The 18,618-nt window shown below is 43.4% G+C and overlaps 1 protein-coding gene across 1 annotated transcript in view; it reads right to left on the reverse strand.

The window, feature by feature from the left end:
- The window catches only part of txnl1 (thioredoxin-like 1), a 36,490-nt gene that overhangs the window by 14,197 nt on the left and 3,675 nt on the right, over window positions 1-18,618 (reverse strand). The window contains exons 2-3 of the mRNA XM_055663656.1: window positions 6,203-6,299; window positions 2,598-2,768 (exon numbers count right to left, since the gene is read on the reverse strand). Of these exons, the coding sequence (XP_055519631.1) occupies window positions 2,598-2,768; window positions 6,203-6,299 (268 nt within the window). The remainder of the gene's footprint in view (window positions 1-2,597; window positions 2,769-6,202; window positions 6,300-18,618) is intronic.

Genomic DNA, 18,618 nt, shown 5'->3' on the forward strand with positions numbered 1-18,618 from the left:
GAACATTGACTTCTCTAATTTCAGGTAGTCCTTACTTTCTCTTCCCCTTCTCAGCTCTCCCGCAGCCCACTGGCTCATCCTCTTCCTTTCTTCTTCCCCCCCCCCCCCCCCCCCCCGCCTCTCCCCCTCGCATCAGTCCGAAGAAAGGTTTCGGCACGAAACGTTGCCTATTTCCTTCTCTCCATAGATGCTGCCTCATCCGCTGAGTTTCTACAGCATTTTTGTCTACCTTAGATTTTCCAGCATCTGCAGTTCCTTCTTAAACACAATGTACACAGACAAATTATTTAATAATCTTCTCTTAGAGATTTGTTCCCCATCCCAAGTATGTTTGATGACTGTTTGCTCCAGCCTTTCCAAAGATCAGACATTCTAACATGATACTCAAATTTAAACAATCTGAATAATTATCAGTGATTCAAAGGTCCCTGACTTGTGCACTCACAGCTATTAATAGCCAACTTTTTTTTTTTTTTAACTACTTTTGACGCAAATTTGACCATGTGCCCATGACAAAACTATAATGGATTCAAGTTGAAATTATTGTCCTTTGACTGAGCATTGTCACATATTGTTAGTTTCTAGATGTCAACATGCATTATATTGTATTTAGTCAGTGCAGCGAGGAAATCTCCATGGGAAGAATGAGAGGATGCAACTAGCTCATGACATTCTGTCACTTTCACTGAAGGGGTTACATATTTCAGACAATTCCTTTACATGCTGACAACATGTGGCCTCTGACCTTTCTCAGCACAACCATCACATACTTTTTTTATTAAGAGTAGATCATTTGGCCTCCCCTGTGACTGCTGTGGTTTCCAACAAGCGCTCCAGTTTCCTCCCACATCCCAAAGAAAGTGTTGGCTGGTATATTAATTGGCCACTGTTATTTGCCCCTAGTGTGTAGGTAAGTGATGGAATCCGAGTAAAGTTGATGAGAATGTAGAAAGCGCAAAACAAAAAATGGAATTAATGTAGGATTCACATAAAATTGTTTACTATTTCCGGTTCAGTGGGCCAAATGGACTATCTATGATTCTCAGAGCTGTTCTGCCATTCACGCAGGAACAATCTTTTTCGTGGCAGCACTTCCCTATGTACCTCCTATATCCTTCAATTCTCTTAATATCCAAACATCTATCTGTTTTGTACACACTAGTCGAATGAACAGCATCAGGCCACGTCGGGTACAGATTTGCAAAGATTTGCTATCCATTGCATGAAGAAATGTATTGTCATTTTTGTCACCAACTTTGAGATGTGACCAAATGGTTCTAAACGTTCCAGCTGTGAGAAAAATCATCCCTGCATTGATACTCTCATACGTAAGAACTTTGTATGCAAAGAAAATAAATTTGGAATACTTAATCTCTCCTCATAAAACGTCTCTATAATTAATAATTAATCTGGTGAATCTTCAAGGCATTTCTTTTAAATTCAGCATCCCCTTGGGAAATAAACTATTAATAACAACTATTACACAATATTGTAGGCACAAACTCAATAGACTGCATATAATTCAACACTCCAAAAAAGCCAACATGGGAAGCTTGAAAACTCATAACACTCTTTCTGCTGCTTATGTGGGGTATCTGTGTGCTCCTGATGCATATCCCTGAGGTTCGCAATAACATGTGAAATGCTCCTTCTCCAGTTGGAGTACTCATGAGCCACAGAATACCAGGAGTCAGTTGGGATGTCATATTTCTTTAAAGAGGCTTTAAGCACAGCCTTGAATATTTATCCCAGCCCACCTGGCTCACACATCAATGAAATGGCCCTCTGCATCCAAGCTACGCAAGCTTTGGCATGGGGTGACTGAAGATAGCGATATGCAGTAGAAGTATATTGGCAAGATCCATTTCTGTACATCCATTAGGTTGTAATGCAGTTGAATTATGAGGACATGGGCTCAACGTCCACCCCATCAAGCAGAGTACAAAGTTCTATACTGGCACTTCCGAACAGTATGACAAGATTACTGCACTGATGGAGAAACTGCCATTCATGAGATTAAAAAAAACCCCATTAAATTATATAATGTCAACTGCATCAAAAACCCTTTGAGACCTTGCACATTTCAGCAAGGGTAAGAGAACTGGCCCGTTTTAAATCCATTGTCTGTATCCCAGCATTTATTTCAAGTACTAATCTAATTCCCTTTTGAAAGGTTCAACTAATATGCCTCCAGCATCCCATCAGCTCTGCATGCGAGATGGTAATAAAACTCGGTAAATAAGACATCAGTCATCTCAGGCAACAGGTTCTATAGCAACTCAATGGTCAAAGCAATTATCCATGGTGTGTCCCCCCCCCACTAACATTCATCCCTTTGTTCATATCTGATAATAATCAGACTATTACATTATAGCTTGAGAGAGCTTGATGTGCACACACGCACACAAGTAGTAATCATAATACAAACCCATTTCTACAAACATAATACCTCACCCACCTTCACCCATCCCCTAAAACACGGGCATCAAGGAAGATATTAAGCATGTAAGGAAGATATTAAGCGACAGTATTCATTATATCAATGTGAATCTGCCTTTAAAATGCCTTCTTTTAACAGCATTGTATATTGTACATACATATCCTCTTGGAATGTCCAAATCTTCAATTCCAGGATCATTTTCTAGATGTTGCTTAATTTTCTCTTCCAATCCGTTGGCATCTGCTCCATGAAGTTGATCAATTTTCACTTTATTTCGGAAGAACAAAAAAGATGGCGTTGCAGTGATGTTATTGGCTGCTGCTGTTTGCTGAAACATTAAGTTTTAAGACAAGTTAAAGTAATTTACAATGCACAAACTTTGAAATTCATTTTAAGGTCAAGTTCATGTGATAGGAGCAGAATTAGGCCATTGGGCCTATCAAGTCTACTCTGCCATTAAATCATGGCCAATCTATCGCTCCCTCCCAACGCCATTCACCGGCCTTCTCCCCCTAACCCCTAACACCTGTCCTAATCAAGAATATATCTACCTCTGTATTAAAAATATCAATTGACTTGGCCTTCTGTGGCAAAGAATTCCATAGATTTGCCACCCTATGAGTAAAGAAATTCCTGCTCACCTCCTTCCTAAAGGAATGTCCTTTAATTCTGATAACATGACCTCTAGTCCTAGACTCTCCCACTGGTGGAAACATCCTCTCCACTTCCACTATACCCAAGCCTTTCACTTTTTTAAAAAAAGATTGGTTGTGACAAATATATGGGTTGGTGACATGGGAGAAAAATATTGAATAGAAAAGAAAACATTTACCATAGACCAAATGGTAATTTAATATGACAGTGGAATTTTAAACTGTAACTGAATTGCCATCCTCTGGAACATAACGGTCAAGTGTATGTCAATGGTTGGGTATTAATGAAGAAGGTTCAATGGTTGGGTATTAATGGTGGAGTAGCAAGATGGATTCAACAGTGGCTGAATGGGAGATGCCAGAGAGTAATGGTGGATGGTTGTTTGTCAGGTTGGAGGCCAGTGACGAGTGGGGTGCCACAGGGATCTGTGTTGAGTCCACTGTTGTTAGTCATGTACATCAATGATCTGGATAATGGTGTGGTAAATTGGATTAGTAAGTATGCAGCTGATAGGTGGGGTTGCGGGTAATGAAGTAGAGTTTCAAAGTCTACAGAGAGATTTAAGCCAGTTGGAAGAGTGGGCTGAAAGATGGCAGATAGAGTTTAATGCTGATAAGTGTGAGGTGCTACATCTTGGCAGGACAAATCAAAATAGGACATACATGGTAAATGGTAGGGAATTGAAGAATGTAGGTGAACAGAGGGATCTGGGAATAACTGTGCACAGTTCCCTGAAAGTGGAATCTCATGTAGATAGGGTGGTAAAGAAAGCTTTTGGTGTGCTGGCCTTTATAAATCAGAGCATTGAGTATAGAAGTTGGGATGTAATGTTAAAATTGTACAAGGCATTGGTGAGGCCAATTCTGGAGTATGGTGTACAATTTTGGTCGCCTAATTATAGGAAGGATGTCAACAAAATAGAGAGAGTACAGAGGAGATTTACTAGAATGTTGCCTGGGTTTCAGCAACTAAGTTACAGAGAGAAAGGTTGAACAAGTTAGGGCTTTATTCTTTGGAGCGCAGAAGGTGAAGGGGGGACTTGATAGAGGTTTTTAAAATGATGAGAGGGATAGACAGAGTTGACGTGGAAAAGCTTTTCCCACTGAGAGTAGGGAAGATTCAAACAAGGGGACATAACTTGAGAATTAAGGGACTGAAGTTTAGGGGTAACATGAGGGGGAACTTCTTTACTCAGAGAGTGGTGGCTGTGCGGAATGAGCTTCCAGTGAAGGTGGTGGAGGCAGGTTCGTTTTTATCATTTAAAAATAAATTGGATAGTTATATGGACGGGAAGGGAATGGAAGGTTATGGTCTGAGCGCAGGTATATGGGACTAGGGGAGAATATGTTTTTGGCACGGACTAGAAGGGTCGAGATGGCCTGTTTCCGTGCTGTAAATTGTTATATGGTTATATGGTTAGATACAGCAGACAGTGAAGAAAGCAAACTGCATGTTGGCCTTCATAGCCAGAGGATTTGAGTTTAGGAACAAAGAGTTCCTATTGCAGTTGTACAGGGTCCTGGTGAGACCACACCTGAAGTATTGTGTGCAGTTTTGGTTTCCTAGTTTGAGGAAGGACATTCTTGCTATTGAGGGAGTAGACTGAAGGTTCACCAGGTTAATTCCCAGGATGGTGGGGTCTGACATACGATGAAAGAATGGATCGACTGGGTTTATATTCACTGGAATTTAGAATGAGAGGGGATCTACAGTAGATCTTAAGGGATTAGACAGGCTAGATGCAGGAAACATGTTCCCAATGTTGGGGGAATCCAGAACCAGGGGTCACAGTTTATGAATAAGAGGTAGGCCATTTAGGATTGAAATGAGGAAACATTTTTTCACCCAGAGAGTTGGGAATTATGAAATTCTCTGTCACAGAGGCAGTGGAGACCAATTCACTGGATGTATTCAAGAGAGAGTTGCATATAGCTCTTGGGGCTAATGGAATCAGGGGATATGGGGAGAAGGCAGGAACAGGGTACTGATTCTGGATGATCAGCCATTATCATATTGAATGGCGATACTGGCTCGAGGGGCCGAATGGCCAACTCCTGCACCTATTTTCTATGTCTCTTGCCCAGAGTAGGTGTATCTAGGACCAGAGAACATAGGTTTAAGGTGAAGGGGAAAAAATGTAATAGGAATTTGAGGGGTAGCCTTTTCACACAAGGAGTGGTGGGTGTATGGAACAAGCTGCCAAAGGACGAATTAAGGCAGGGACTATCCCAACATTTAAGAAACAGTTAGACAGGTACATGGATAGGATAGGTTTGGAGGGATATGGGCCACACGCAGAGAGGTGGGAATAGTGTTGCTGGGACATGTTGGCCGGTATGGGCATTGAGCTGAAGGGACTGTTTCCACACTGTATGACTGACTCTACATATTATTTAATACTATGAAGAAATTAAAGACTAACTTAAACTTATACCTGTAAATGAATGAGATAATTGAAACGAAACATAGACACATACAACAGAATTTATTAAACTAACACAATTGGGACTATAATCTGGATAGATTCTAAAATATTTGTGCTTTCGGCTTGTACTCGCTAGAATTTAGAAGATTGAGGGGGGATCTTATAGAAACGTACAACATTCTTAAGAGGTTGGACAGGCTAGATGCAGGAAGATTATGCCCGATGTTGGGGAAGTCCAAAACAAGGGGTCACATTTTAAGGATAAGGGGGAAATCTTTTAGGACCGAGATGAGAAAAACATTTTTCACACAGAGAGTGGTGAATCTCTGGAATTTTCTGCCACAGAAGGTAGTAGAGGCCAGTTCTTTGGCTATATTTAAGAGTGAGTTAGATGTGGCCCTTGTGGCTAAGGGGATTAGGGGGTATGGAGAGAAGGCAGGTACGGGATACAGAGTTGGATGATCAGCCATGATCATATTGAATGGAGGTGCAGGCTGGAAGGGCCGAAAGGCCTACACCTGCACTTATTTTCTATGTTTCTATCCAATTATGAAACCTTGATAATAATTTTTAAGATGAAAGCTGTGGATAGCATCCAGCAAAAGAGTTTGGAAGGATTTGAGTTCAAGGCACCCAAATTATTAAATTCATGAAATAATTATGGGCATTTTCAATTCACTTACCTGACATTGATGCACATCAACTTCCAGAAAAACAGCATGTGGGTATTTGGAACTCAATGCACTGAAAGCCGGAGCTATTCGCACACACGGTCCACACCTTAAAAAATAAAATCAAAACCAGATCATTACTAAGATATTCTTAGATGAGCACATTTTGATTGTGAAATGATACAATGCAATTAGAGATTTTAATTGACTACATGCCTTAATACCCCAGGGCTCGAAATTAACGGTTGCCCTGTTGTCAATGGCCACCGAAAGTCCCGACGGGCAACCTAAAAGCCGTGTCATTTGCCTGGCTTGCCCCCCCCCCCTCTCTATCTCTCTCTCTGTCACTCTCCATGCCCACCCGCCACCCATATACGGGCCGGCGGGTCTCCACTCCCCAGCCGCTCCTCATCTACTGGCACGGCTGGCCGGCTTGCACACGCGCACTGCCACAGCCTGCACATTCTCCCCCTGCACATGTGCACTGCCACGGCCAGCACATCATTGACCGCCTTGCACATGCGCACTGCCACTGGTCGGCGCCGGGCACTTTCTCCCTCCCTTTGCATTGTGGGAGATCTGGCTGCCATTGCTGTCCGGTCGCCTCCTCGCCGCTACCGCAGAATCACTGCCTGGAGCTGGAGTAAGTCCCTGGAGTAACTCTTGCTTCTTGGTTTCCTGGTCCTTTAAACTGGAGGTGGTGGAGACGGGACTTAAGCAAAAAAGGGTTCTTGGGGGAAAAAAGAGCTACTTAAATTTACTTGGTTCTGGTTGGGTAACTATGGTAGGATGAAGACTATTCCATGCTTTAATTGTGCGGGGGAACTCAATGGAGCAGCCAGCATCTCTGGTGGAAGGAATTGGGTGACGTTTCGGGTAGAGACCCTTCTTTAGACACCCTCCGGTTTTAGTGTTCGCAGTTTAATTTAAAGATACAGCGTGGAAACAGGCCCTTCGGTCTACCGAGTCCACGACGCCCACCCGTACACTAGTTCTATCCCACACATTAGCAACAAGAGTCGTGTGTGTGTGTGTGTGTGTGTGTGTGTGTGTGTGTGTGTGTGTGTGTGTGTGTGTGTGTGTGTGTGTGTGTGTGTGTGTGTGTGTGTCATTTTGCCTTTGAAACGTATTTTCTCTAAAACCAGACGCAAAAACGCGGAGATTTGTACATATTTCGGTAGCGATTTAACTCCCTGGAGAGGAAGACTACAAAAAGTAGTAAACACTGCCCAGTACATCATCGGCTCTGACCTCCTTTCCATCGAGGGGATCTATCGCAGTCGCTGCCTCAAAAAGGCTGGCAGTATCATCAAGGACCCACACCATCCTGGCAACACACTCATCTCCCTGCTACCTTCAGGTGGAAGGTACAGAAGCTTGAAGACTGCAACAACCAGGTTCACGAATAGCTACGTCCCCACAGCCATCAGGCTATTGAACTTGGCTCGGACAAAACTATGAACATTAATAGCCCATTATATGTTAAAGGTAATGCTACGGTTGTTAAGTGAGATTTCAACATGCAGGTAGACTGGGAAAATCAGGTTGGTACTGGATCCCAAAAAAGGGAGTTTGTGGAGTGCCCCCGTGCTGGATTCTTAGAACAGCTTGCATTGGAGCCTACCAGGGAGAAAGCAATTCTGGATTTGGTGTTGTGTAATGAACCAGATTTGATAAGGGAACTTGAGGTTACGGAGCCATTAGGAGGTAGTGACCATAATATGGTAAGTTTTAATCTATAATTTGAGAGGGTGAAAGGGTAAATCGCAGGTGTCATTGTTACAGTTGAACAAATGGGACTATGGAGCCATGAGAGAGGAGCTGGCCAAAGTTGACTGGAAAGATAACCTAGCAGGGATGACAGTGGAACAACAATGGCAGGTATTTCTGGGGATAATACAGAAGGTGCAGGATCAGTTCATTCCAAAGAGGAAGAAAGATTCCAAGGGAAGTAAGGGGCGACTGTGGGTGACATCAGGGAGAGAATAAAAATAAAAGTAGTACAACATAGCAAAGATGAGCGGGAAGCACGACGATTGGGTAATGTTTAAAGGACAACAGAAGATAACTAAAAAGGCAATAAGGAAAGTAAAGATGAGGTACAAAGGTAAGCTAGCCAAGAATATAAAGGAGGATAGAAAAAGCTTCTTGAGGCATGTGAAGAGGAAAAAATTAGTTAAGACCAAAGTTGGACCCTTGAAGACGGAAAAATGTGAATTTATTATGGGGAACAAGGAAATGGCAGATGAGTTAAACAGGTACTTTGGATCCGTCGTCACTAAGGAGGAGGACACAAACAATCTTCCTGATATACTAGTGGCCGGAGGATCTGGGGTGACGGAGGAGCTGAAGGAAATCCACATTAGGCAGGAAATGGTGTTGGGTTGACTGATGGGACTGAAGGCTGATAAATCCCCAGGACCTGATGGTCTGCATCCCAGGGTACTTAAGGAAGTGGCTCTAGAACCTTTTAAGAAAGGCGGGAGAGAGAAAACGGGGAATTATAGACCAGTTAGCTTGACATCGGTGGTGGGGAAAATGCTGGAGTCAATTATATAAGATGAAATAGCAGCACATTTGGACAGCAGTAACAGCATCGATTTACGAAAGTGAAATCATGCTCGACTATTCTTCTGGAGTTCTTTGAGGATGTAACTAAGAAAATGGACAAGGGAGAGCCAGTGGATGTAGTGTACCTGGACTTTCAGAAAGCATTTGATAAGGTCCCACATAGACTAGTGGGCAAAATTAGGGCACATGGTATTGGGGGTAGAGTGCTGACATGGATAGAAAATTGGTTGGCAGACAGGAAACAGAGTAGGGATTAATGGGTCACTTTCAGAATGGCAGGCAGTGACTAGTGGGGTACCGCAAGGCTCGGTGCTGGGACCACAGCTATTTACAATATACATCAATGATTTAGACGAAGGAATTCAAAGTAACATTAGCAGATTTGCAGATGACGCAAAGCTGGGTGGCAGTGTGAATTGTGAGGAGGATGCTAGGAGAATGCAGGGTGACTTGGACAGGTTGGGTGAGTGGGCAGATGCATGTCAGATGCAGTTTAATGTGGATAAATGTGAGGTTATCCACTTTGGTAGCAAAAACAGGAAGGCCAATTATTATCTCAATGGTGTCAAGTTGGAAAAGGGGAAGTACAACTGGATCTGGGTGTCCTTGTTCATCAGTCCATGAACGTAAGCATGCAGGTACAGCAGGCAGTAAAGAAAGCGAATGGCATGTTGGCCTTCATAACAAGAGTTGAGTATGGGAGCAAAGAGGTCCTTCTGCATTTGTACAGGGCCCAAGTAAGACAACACCTGGAGTATTGTGTGTAGTTTTGGTCCCCTAATTTGAGGAAGGACATTCTTGCTATTGAGGGAGTGCAGTGTAGGTTTACACGGTTAATTCCTGGGGTGGCAGGACTGTCATATGCTGAGAGAATGGAGCGGCTCGGCTTATATACTCCGGAATTTAGAAGGATGAGAGGGAATCTTATTGAAACATACAAGATTATTAAGGGTTTGGACACGCTAGAGGCAGGAAACGTGTTCCCAATGTTTAGGGAGTCCAGAACCAGGAACCGTAGTTTACGAATAAGGGGTAAGCCATTTAGAACGGAGATGAGCAAAAACATTTTCACACAGAGTTGTGAGTGTGGAATTCTCTGCCTCAGAGGGCGGTGGAGGCCGGTTCTCTGGATACTTTCAAGAGAGAGCTAGATAGGGCTCTTAAAGATAGTCAGGGGATATGAGGAGAAGGCAGGAACGGGGTACGGATTGGGGATGATCAGCCATGATCACATTGAATGGTGGTGCTGGCTCGATGTGCCGAATGGCCTACTCCTGAACTTATTGTCTATTGACATGTTTCACCTTAATTGGAGGGGGACCAACATTCTGGCAGGCAGGTTTGCTTGAGCTACACGGGTGGGTTTAAACTAAACAGTGTAATGCATGCAATTAACGGGAAAGAGTTTAGGAAAGGTCACATTTTAACTAACAGAGCCGAGGGATGGGAACCAATGCAAGGAGACAGGGACATAAAAGGAGGACAAGCAAAAAGTAGAAGGGAGATAAGAAAAACAATCCTGAAAGCTTTGTACCTTAATGGGAGGAGCATTTGTAATAAGGTGGATGAATTTAATGTGCAGTTAGTAGTTAAGGAATATAATATAGTTGGAATTACGGAGACATGGCTTAAGGGTGACCAAGGCTGGGAGCGAAACATACAGAGGTATTCGATATTCAGGAAGGAAGAGGAGGTGGGTTGGCATTGCTGGTTAAAGAGATTAATGCAATAGCGAGGAGAGACATTAGCTTGGATGCTGTAGAATCGGTATGGGTAGAACTGTGAAATAGCCAAGGGCAGAAAACGCTTGTTGGAGTTGTACACGGATCACCAAACAGCAGTAGGTAGGTGGGGGATAGTATCAAGCAGGAAATTAGGGATGCGTGTAGCAAAGGTACAGCAGTTATCATGGGTGACTTTATTCTACATGTAGATTGGGCTAACCAAATTGGTAGCAGCGCTGAGAAGGAGGATTTCCTGGAATGTATATGGGATGGAGTTTTTAAAAACCAATATGTAGAAGAACCGACTAGAGGGCAGGCCATCCTAGACTGGGTATTGTGTAATGAAGGATTAGTCAGCGATTTTGTTGTGCAAAGCCCCTTGGGCAACAGTGACCATAATGGTGGAATTCTGCATTGGGATGGAGAGTGACACGGTTAATTCAGAGACTAGGGTCCTGAACTTAAAGAAAAGAGACTTTGAAGGTATGAGACGGGAATTTGCTGGGATGGACTGGCAAATTGTACTCAAAGGGTTGATGGTGGAGATGCAATGGCAAAGATTTAAAGACTGCATGAATGAACTCCAAAAATTGTTCATCCCTGTCTGGCGAAAAATTAAAACTGATAAGACTGCTCAACTGTGGCTAACGAGGGAAATCAGATAGTTAAATCCAAGGAAAAGGCAAATAAATTGGCCAGAGGATGCAGCAAACAGGAGGACCTCACTTTTTAAGAAAGGAGAGAGAAAATGGGGAATTATAGACCAGTTAGCCTTATATCGTTAGTGGAGAAGATGCTCGTCGACTGTTAAAAATGTCATAACAGCGCATTTAGCAAGCAGTGACAGGATCGGTCAAAGTCAGCATGCATTAATGAAGGGAAAACCATGCTTGTCTAATCTTCTGGAATTTTTTGAGGATGTAACAAGTAGAATGGATAAGGTTAAGATTATTATCTGAATGTTATAAGATTTGGAAAAGGGAAGGTGCAACGAGACCTGGGTGATCTGGACTTCCAAAAAGCCTTTGACAAGGTCCCACACTACAGATTAATGTGCAAAATTAGAGCACATGTTATTGGGGGTAGGGTATTGACAAGGATAGAGAACTGGTTGGCAGACAGGAAGCAAAGCGTAGGAATTAATGGGTCCTTTTCAGAATGGCCGGCAGTGACTAGTGGGGTGCTGCATGGCTCGGTGCTGGGACCCCAGTTATTTACACGATTTAGATGAGGGAATTAAATGCGGCATCCCCAAGTTTGCAGATGACACAAAGATGGGTGGCACTGTGAGCTGCGATGAGGATGCTATGTAGCTGCAGGGCGACTTGGATAGGTTGGGTGAGTGGGCAGATGCATGACAGATGCAGTATAATGTGGATAAATGTGAGGTTATCCACTTTGGTGGCAAGAACAGGAAGGCAGATTATTATCTGAATGTTATAAGATTTGGAAAAGGGAAGGTGCAACGAGACCTGGGTGAACTGGTACATCAGTCACTGAAAGTAAGCACGCAGGTACAGCAGGCAGTGAAGAAAGCTAATGTCATGTTGGTCTTCATAGCGAGAGGATTTGAGATTAGGAGCAAGGAGGTCCTACTGCATTTGTACAGGGCCCTGGTTAGACCTCACCTGGAGTATTGTGTGCAATTTTTATCGCCTAATTTGAGGAAGGACATTATTGCTATTGAGGGAGTGCAGCGTAGGTTTACCAGATTAATTCCCGGAATCTGATGAAAGAATGGGTCGACTGGGCTTTTTTTTTTAAAACAGGAATTTAGAAGGATGAGAGGATATCGTATAGAAACATATAAAATTCTTAACGGATTGGACAGGCTAGATGCAGGAAAAATGTTCCCATTGTTGCGAGAGTCCAGAACCAGGGGTCACAGTGTAAGAATAAAAGGTAGGCCATTTTAGGACTGAGATGAGGAAAAACGTCTTCACCCAGAGACCTGTGAATCAGCGGAGTTCTCCGTCACAGAAGGTAGTGGAGGCCAATGAGCGAGTTCGATATTCTGATAAAAGCATGGGATTTGTCAAAGGTCATTCGGGGAAAAATAAGCGAAAGCAGCCCTGAATAAACTGTGTGTAAGTTGTTGACTATTCTACCAATTAATTAATTTAGAATTCTGTCAACTCGAAAGGTTCCTTTCTTGTTCTACTGTTCACACACTACTTACACAGTCCCAGTTCTAGTTCAGTTCATTAACCTACAATTATGAGATATTCAAAAAGTTAAAGAATTTATTATTTTCATTTAATCCTTAATGTGTTTGCTACTGGAATAAGAAAATATAATGTGTTTGAAACATTTTCTTATCTTTATTCATAATTTATGTGTAAAAATATTTAATCTGAGACAGGCAGCAACTGTATCAGTGTGATGCTTTACCTACAGTCGATGTACCATTAAGGCAAGGGTCGGCAACCTTCGGCCCATGGGCCGGATCCGGCACGCATGTGTATCTTTTTAGTGACTAGAATGTTGTTCTTGCCTTCAGTGGGACCTTGCCCAGAGTTGTCCCAGTGCTCGGGCAAGGCAGCTCTCCGGGACGGTTCTGACTGGGATGGTTTTACATTGTGAAGTTCACTGTTCCCGAGTTATTGATCAGAGTGAACACCCGCTCGTGTGGGCACGTCCCACTGTGGAGTCTGCCACAGATGGATTACACCGCCTGTTGGTCAATAATCTAGAATAATCCCGACGGGCCGCGGCTCTGGACTGGGAACGCAGCCAGAGCCCTTTATCGAGGCGCCGCAGTCTTGGTGCCCCCTGGATCGCCGCGTAGAAGCCCGGGTCGGGGCCCGGCCGGGGCCTCGTGGGTAGAAGCTTGGGCCGGGCAATGCGGCCAATGGAGCCCGTGGCTGGAGCCCAGGTCTGCACCACAGAGGCGTGAAGTGGGGCGTCGACAGGGGTGAGGTCTCGGCGGCAGCAGTGTAACCTCGCGATGATGGGGCCTCGGCGGTGGTGAAGCCTCGCAAGTCGACCCGCAATCGATGGTCAATGAGAGCATGGAGAACCACCGTGAGGGGAGAGGGGAAGAACAATGGACAATGAACAATGGGGGGGGGACAGACAAAGGACAATGGGGACCCGGTGTGGGGGAATTGCTGTGGTGGGGGGAGGGGGGACAAAAGGGGGAGCCTGTGTGCTTTGTAACTTTGTCAGCGCCATAGCTGGCTGCTATTTGTATACATTATGTACGCAAGCAAAGAATCTCACTGTGCTTAGTCACGTGTGACAATAAAATATTCGTATAATTGGATCAATTTCCTGAAGCAGTGGGTGTGGATCTACCGGCAAGTGTTCTTTCCGAACTGAACTCGCTGTGGAATGAATCCATTACCAGAGCCACTCTGCTGCTGGAATCTAAGTTGTCCCTGCCTTCCCTGTGGAACCCTCCTCGTCCCCATCAGATGCCGAGTTCCCAGAGCCCTGGTTAAACGCGGCCGTTCACGGTTAAGTCTGTGAAACCGGCTCCATCATAGGCTGCAGGCAGGATTAACGAAAGAAAGGACCCATTCAGCCTATTGTAGCGTGGGGAGTGTGAGAGAGTGGAGGAGTTTGGGGCGAGATTTAATTTCCAGCAGCATGTAAATGATGGAACCACAAGGGTCGACACTGCAACGGCAGTAGCGAGAGTCAGTTTCAAGTGTTTATTTTCAACTGAGTTAAAATAAAACAAAGCGACCTGAATGATCACTACACTTACTGCCCATGTCCTACATCCTGCCATTAATAAAGTTGCATTACTATACCGCAAGGAGTGAACAAATCCAAATATCACAAAAACCTGTAAGTTTGTTTGCCGAAGTTCTTACCAGGCACACCAATAACTGCATTGAGCATATAACTGTTATTCCCTCCGAAGCATAAAGCAATAAAACCACCAAAATCATCGTAGTTTTGTACAAATAAACCAGAAATAGACCTAGTTCATGGCTTTGAAAGCAGTATTTTCATACCCCAAAGAATCAAAACTTGAAAATACAGATGAAACACAGGTCTGTATACTCACATCCTCAGCTGGCGAGAATGTTTATCGCAAATGACCTATGACCTATGCATGCGCAGTTGAAATACTGAATTCGCTTATTCACTACATTTTTTCAAGAAAGAGTTAAGATTTAGCTAAAGGAATCAAGGGATATGGGGGGGGGGGGGGGGGGGGGGGGGGGGGGGGAAAGCATGAATGGGGTACTGATTTTAGATTATCTGCCGTGATATTGAATGTCATTGCAATGTTATCCTTTGACTGGAGTTGGATGGAGATCAAGGATGAGAAGTCCGATCGAGTTGGACAATGAGATGTTGGAGATGTGCTTGAGGACAGTGGTTTAGTCGGTCATATGGTGCAGGAAATTCCTGAGGCAGTATTTTCCATAATCAAAGTCAAATAATGCGTCATTTCTGATCTTTCTAAAATTTCACTACAGTGAAACTACAAGTGCAGTTTCCAGGAAAGCCGAATAAAGATTTAAGAGGAACCAAGATAATTAAAAACGTTGGAGCAAGAAAATAGTTTGACATAGAAAAGTAGTTTGCAAAGACAAGGGCTCGGAGCAGAAAATAGACTCGGAAAAACAAAATATTTTTTAAAATATAACTTTGCACCCAATAGGTTTGATCTATTATTACAAGCTAATTTGAGGAGCAGAATAGGAAGTTGATTGGTCAGCAATGCATCAGTGAATAATGCAGTAAAGGAGCCTGCAACCAACCATGACAACATTGGATCTTTAGGTAGTCCTCTGCTGCTCTTTGCTATAATTCAGTATTATTTTTCCTCCTTTTATTTATTTTGAATCTGCTTCCACCTCCCTTTCAAGTAAAGTATTCTACATCACGCCTAATCACTGTGTAAAAAAAATGTTTACTCATATCACCTGCCAAGAACTTCCATCTGTTCTGCGGTTATTAATCCATCTGAAACTGGAACTTTGTTTTAACGTTTACTCTCTTGAAATCCTTCATAATTTTCTAAATAATCCCCTTATTAAGAAAGACCCACAATTCCCAATACAGTATTTTCTTTATGCACCCTCTAAAAGCAATTATACAGTGTGATGCCCAGAGGTGAACACAATTCTCAAGTTATGGTCTAACCTATTGCGTATCACAAAAAAAAGCCATTCATCTAATGATAAAACCTAGGATATCCATCAAAGAGACAAAACAAAACAAACTGCAATGCTGAATTTTGAGGAAAAAACAAAGTGCTGGAGGAACTCAGCGGGTCAGGCAGTATCTGAGGGGAAAATGGACAGACAGCATTTTGGGTTGGGACCCTTCTGCAGACTGATGCAGTCCCAACCCAAAACTTTCCCTCCACAGTTGCTTCTTAACCTTCTAAGTTCCGCCAGCATTTTGTTTTATATCAATCATAAGCTTGATTTAAAATAGTCATTTTATATTTCCAAACACTTGCAAAAAGGTTTATGCATACTGATGCAGCTATTCTGAACACTCCTCTGAGACATCCCATTATTTATCTACTATTTTATGTATTAAATGCTTAATTTGTATTTAACTCACTGAACTTGGTCACACAATTATTGTTCCACTTTATAACAGGGCTCGAAATTAACGGTTGCCCGGGTGCCAATGGCAACTTACAGTCCCGCCGGGCAACCTAAAAGCCATGCCATTTTGCCCGGCTTGGCAAGCAACCGGGACACTCGCCTGCCAACCGTGTCCGGGTCTCGGCTCGACGCTAGTTCTTGGGTCTCCACTCAGCTCTAGCTCTCGGGGTCTCTACTCGGTGCTCGCTCTCGGCTCGGCACTAGCTCTCGGGTCGTGGGTCTCCGCTCGGCCGAGCACATCATCGGCCGTGGTTGTGCGCATGTGCGGCCCTGCATTGAGCACTGCCACGGCAACTGGTCGGCGTCGGCCACTTTTCTCCCTTCCTTTGCATTGTGGGAGCTCTGGCCGCCATTGCTGTCCGGTCGCTGCCTCACCGCAACCGTTAAAAAACAAAGCAGAATCACTCCCTGCAGTAACTCCCTGGAGTAACTCTTGCTTCTTGGTTTCCTGATCCTCCAAAAATATTCGAAATGGAATTTAAATTGGTGGACCCACCACCACCAAACCCCAAACTCTGAAAAATAACAGCCTATTGCATTTTATCTGTTTATTTATTGTGTATATATATGGTCTATGGTATATAGATACACTAAACCTTTATCTCCTGTTCTGTATTATGTTTACATATTCTGTTGTGCTGCAGCAAGCAAGAATTTCATTGCCCTATCTGGGACACATGACAATAAAACTCTCTTGACTCTTGACTTGGACTTAAGCAAAAAAGGGTTCTTGGGGAAAAAAAAAGCTACCTTAAATTTAGTTGCGTCTGGTTGGTACCTATGGAAGGGTGAAGACTATTCCATGCTTTAATTGTGCGGGGGAACTCCATGGAGCAGCCAGCATCTCTGGATAGAAAAAAAATTGGGTGACGTTTCGGGTAGAAACCCTTCTTTACATTTCCTCTGGTTTTAGTGTTTTTAGTTTAATTTAAAGATACAGCATGGAAACAGGCCCTTCATCCCAGCGAATCCACGCTGACCACCGATCACCCCTACACTAGTTTTATCCCACAACGCAAGTCAAAAGCGTTTTATTCTCTCACGTCCCAGTTAGAACAATGAAATCCTTACTTGCAGCAGCACAACAGAATATGTAAACATAGTACTCTGTAAACAATGTTATAAAGGAGAAAACAAAACTCCATACAGACAGCACCCATATTCAGGATCAATTCCAGGTCTCTGGCAATTTTAGGCAGCAAATTTATGGCCAATGTACTGCCCCAATAGCCTTGAACTAAATTAAAACATAAGGTAGCTGTAAAGGGGGACATAGCGTCACTTAGAGATTTAAGATTGAAAAAGGATAGTTTCTTTTTTTTTTAGTAACCAAAGTTATCAACGTATATTTTTTTGTGTGTTGGAAAATAAAATATGGTGGCACAGCTGGTGGACTTGCTGCCTCACACGCCAGAAATCTGTGTTCGATCCTGTTCTCGGGCACTGTCTGTGTTGAATTTGCACATTCTCCCTGCAAGCATGTGGGTTTCCTCCCACATCCCAAAGACGCATTGGCTTTGTTGGTTAACTTGTCTCTGTAAAATTGCCCCTAATGTGCAAGGATTGGGTGAGGAAAGTGGGATAACAGAACTTGTGTGAATGGGTAGATGAAAATGTTGGAGAAACTCAGCAGGTGAGGCAGCATCTATGGAGCGAAGGAAATGGGCGATGTTTCAGGTCAAGACCCTTCTTCAGTCTGATGTCGGGAGGGGTGGGGGCAGGGAAAAAGAAAGGAAGAGGTGGAGACAGTAGGCTGTGGGAGAGCTGGGAATGGGAGGGGAAGGAGGGAGAAAACAAGGACTACCTGAAATTGGAGAAGCCAATGTTCATACTGCTGGGGTGTAAACTACCCAAGCAAAATATGAGGTGCTGTTCCTCCAATTTGCGGTGGGCCTCACTCTGGCCATGGAGGAGGCCCAGGACAGAAAGGTCGGATTCGGATTGGGAGGGGGAGTTGAAGTGCTGAGCCACCGGGAGATCAGGTTGGTTATTGCGAACTGAGTGGAGGTGTTGTGCGAAGCAATCGCCAAGCCTGCATTTGGTCTCACCGAGGTTGATCATACACTGAATAACCATATTTTTGTTTGTAAGTGGAAAGAGATAATAGAAATTGGATTCATTGCAATGTGTAAAAAGAGATCAGATACTGTATTGTAATTTTGCTGCATGTCATTGTGGTATATATCATGTCTTGATTGGTGAATATGTTTAGTTTGTGACTTTTTTTGAAGCAGAAATAATATGTGAATGTTGCATTGACCATAATTCCGACTGGTAACTACGCACTTCGTCCGAACACATTATCGCACACGTCATGCAAGCCGTCTTAAACGACCACCTAAACTGCGATTTGGCAATCTAAAAAGCTGCCGAGGTTGCCCGGCTGGCAACAGGGAAAAAAAGTTAAGCGAGAGCCCTGTATAGATGTAAAAATTTGTTCTAAGTTTAGCAATAATTATGTATAACCTTAGCTCTTTGAACCCCATTTTTACCATATGCGAAGGCATTGTTTTGTATATATCACAAATTTCTCATTTACCAACATGTTCTT

Source organism: Leucoraja erinacea, chromosome 1 (assembly GCF_028641065.1).
Source record: "Leucoraja erinacea ecotype New England chromosome 1, Leri_hhj_1, whole genome shotgun sequence".
Lineage (NCBI taxonomy): Eukaryota > Metazoa > Chordata > Chondrichthyes > Rajiformes > Rajidae > Leucoraja > Leucoraja erinaceus.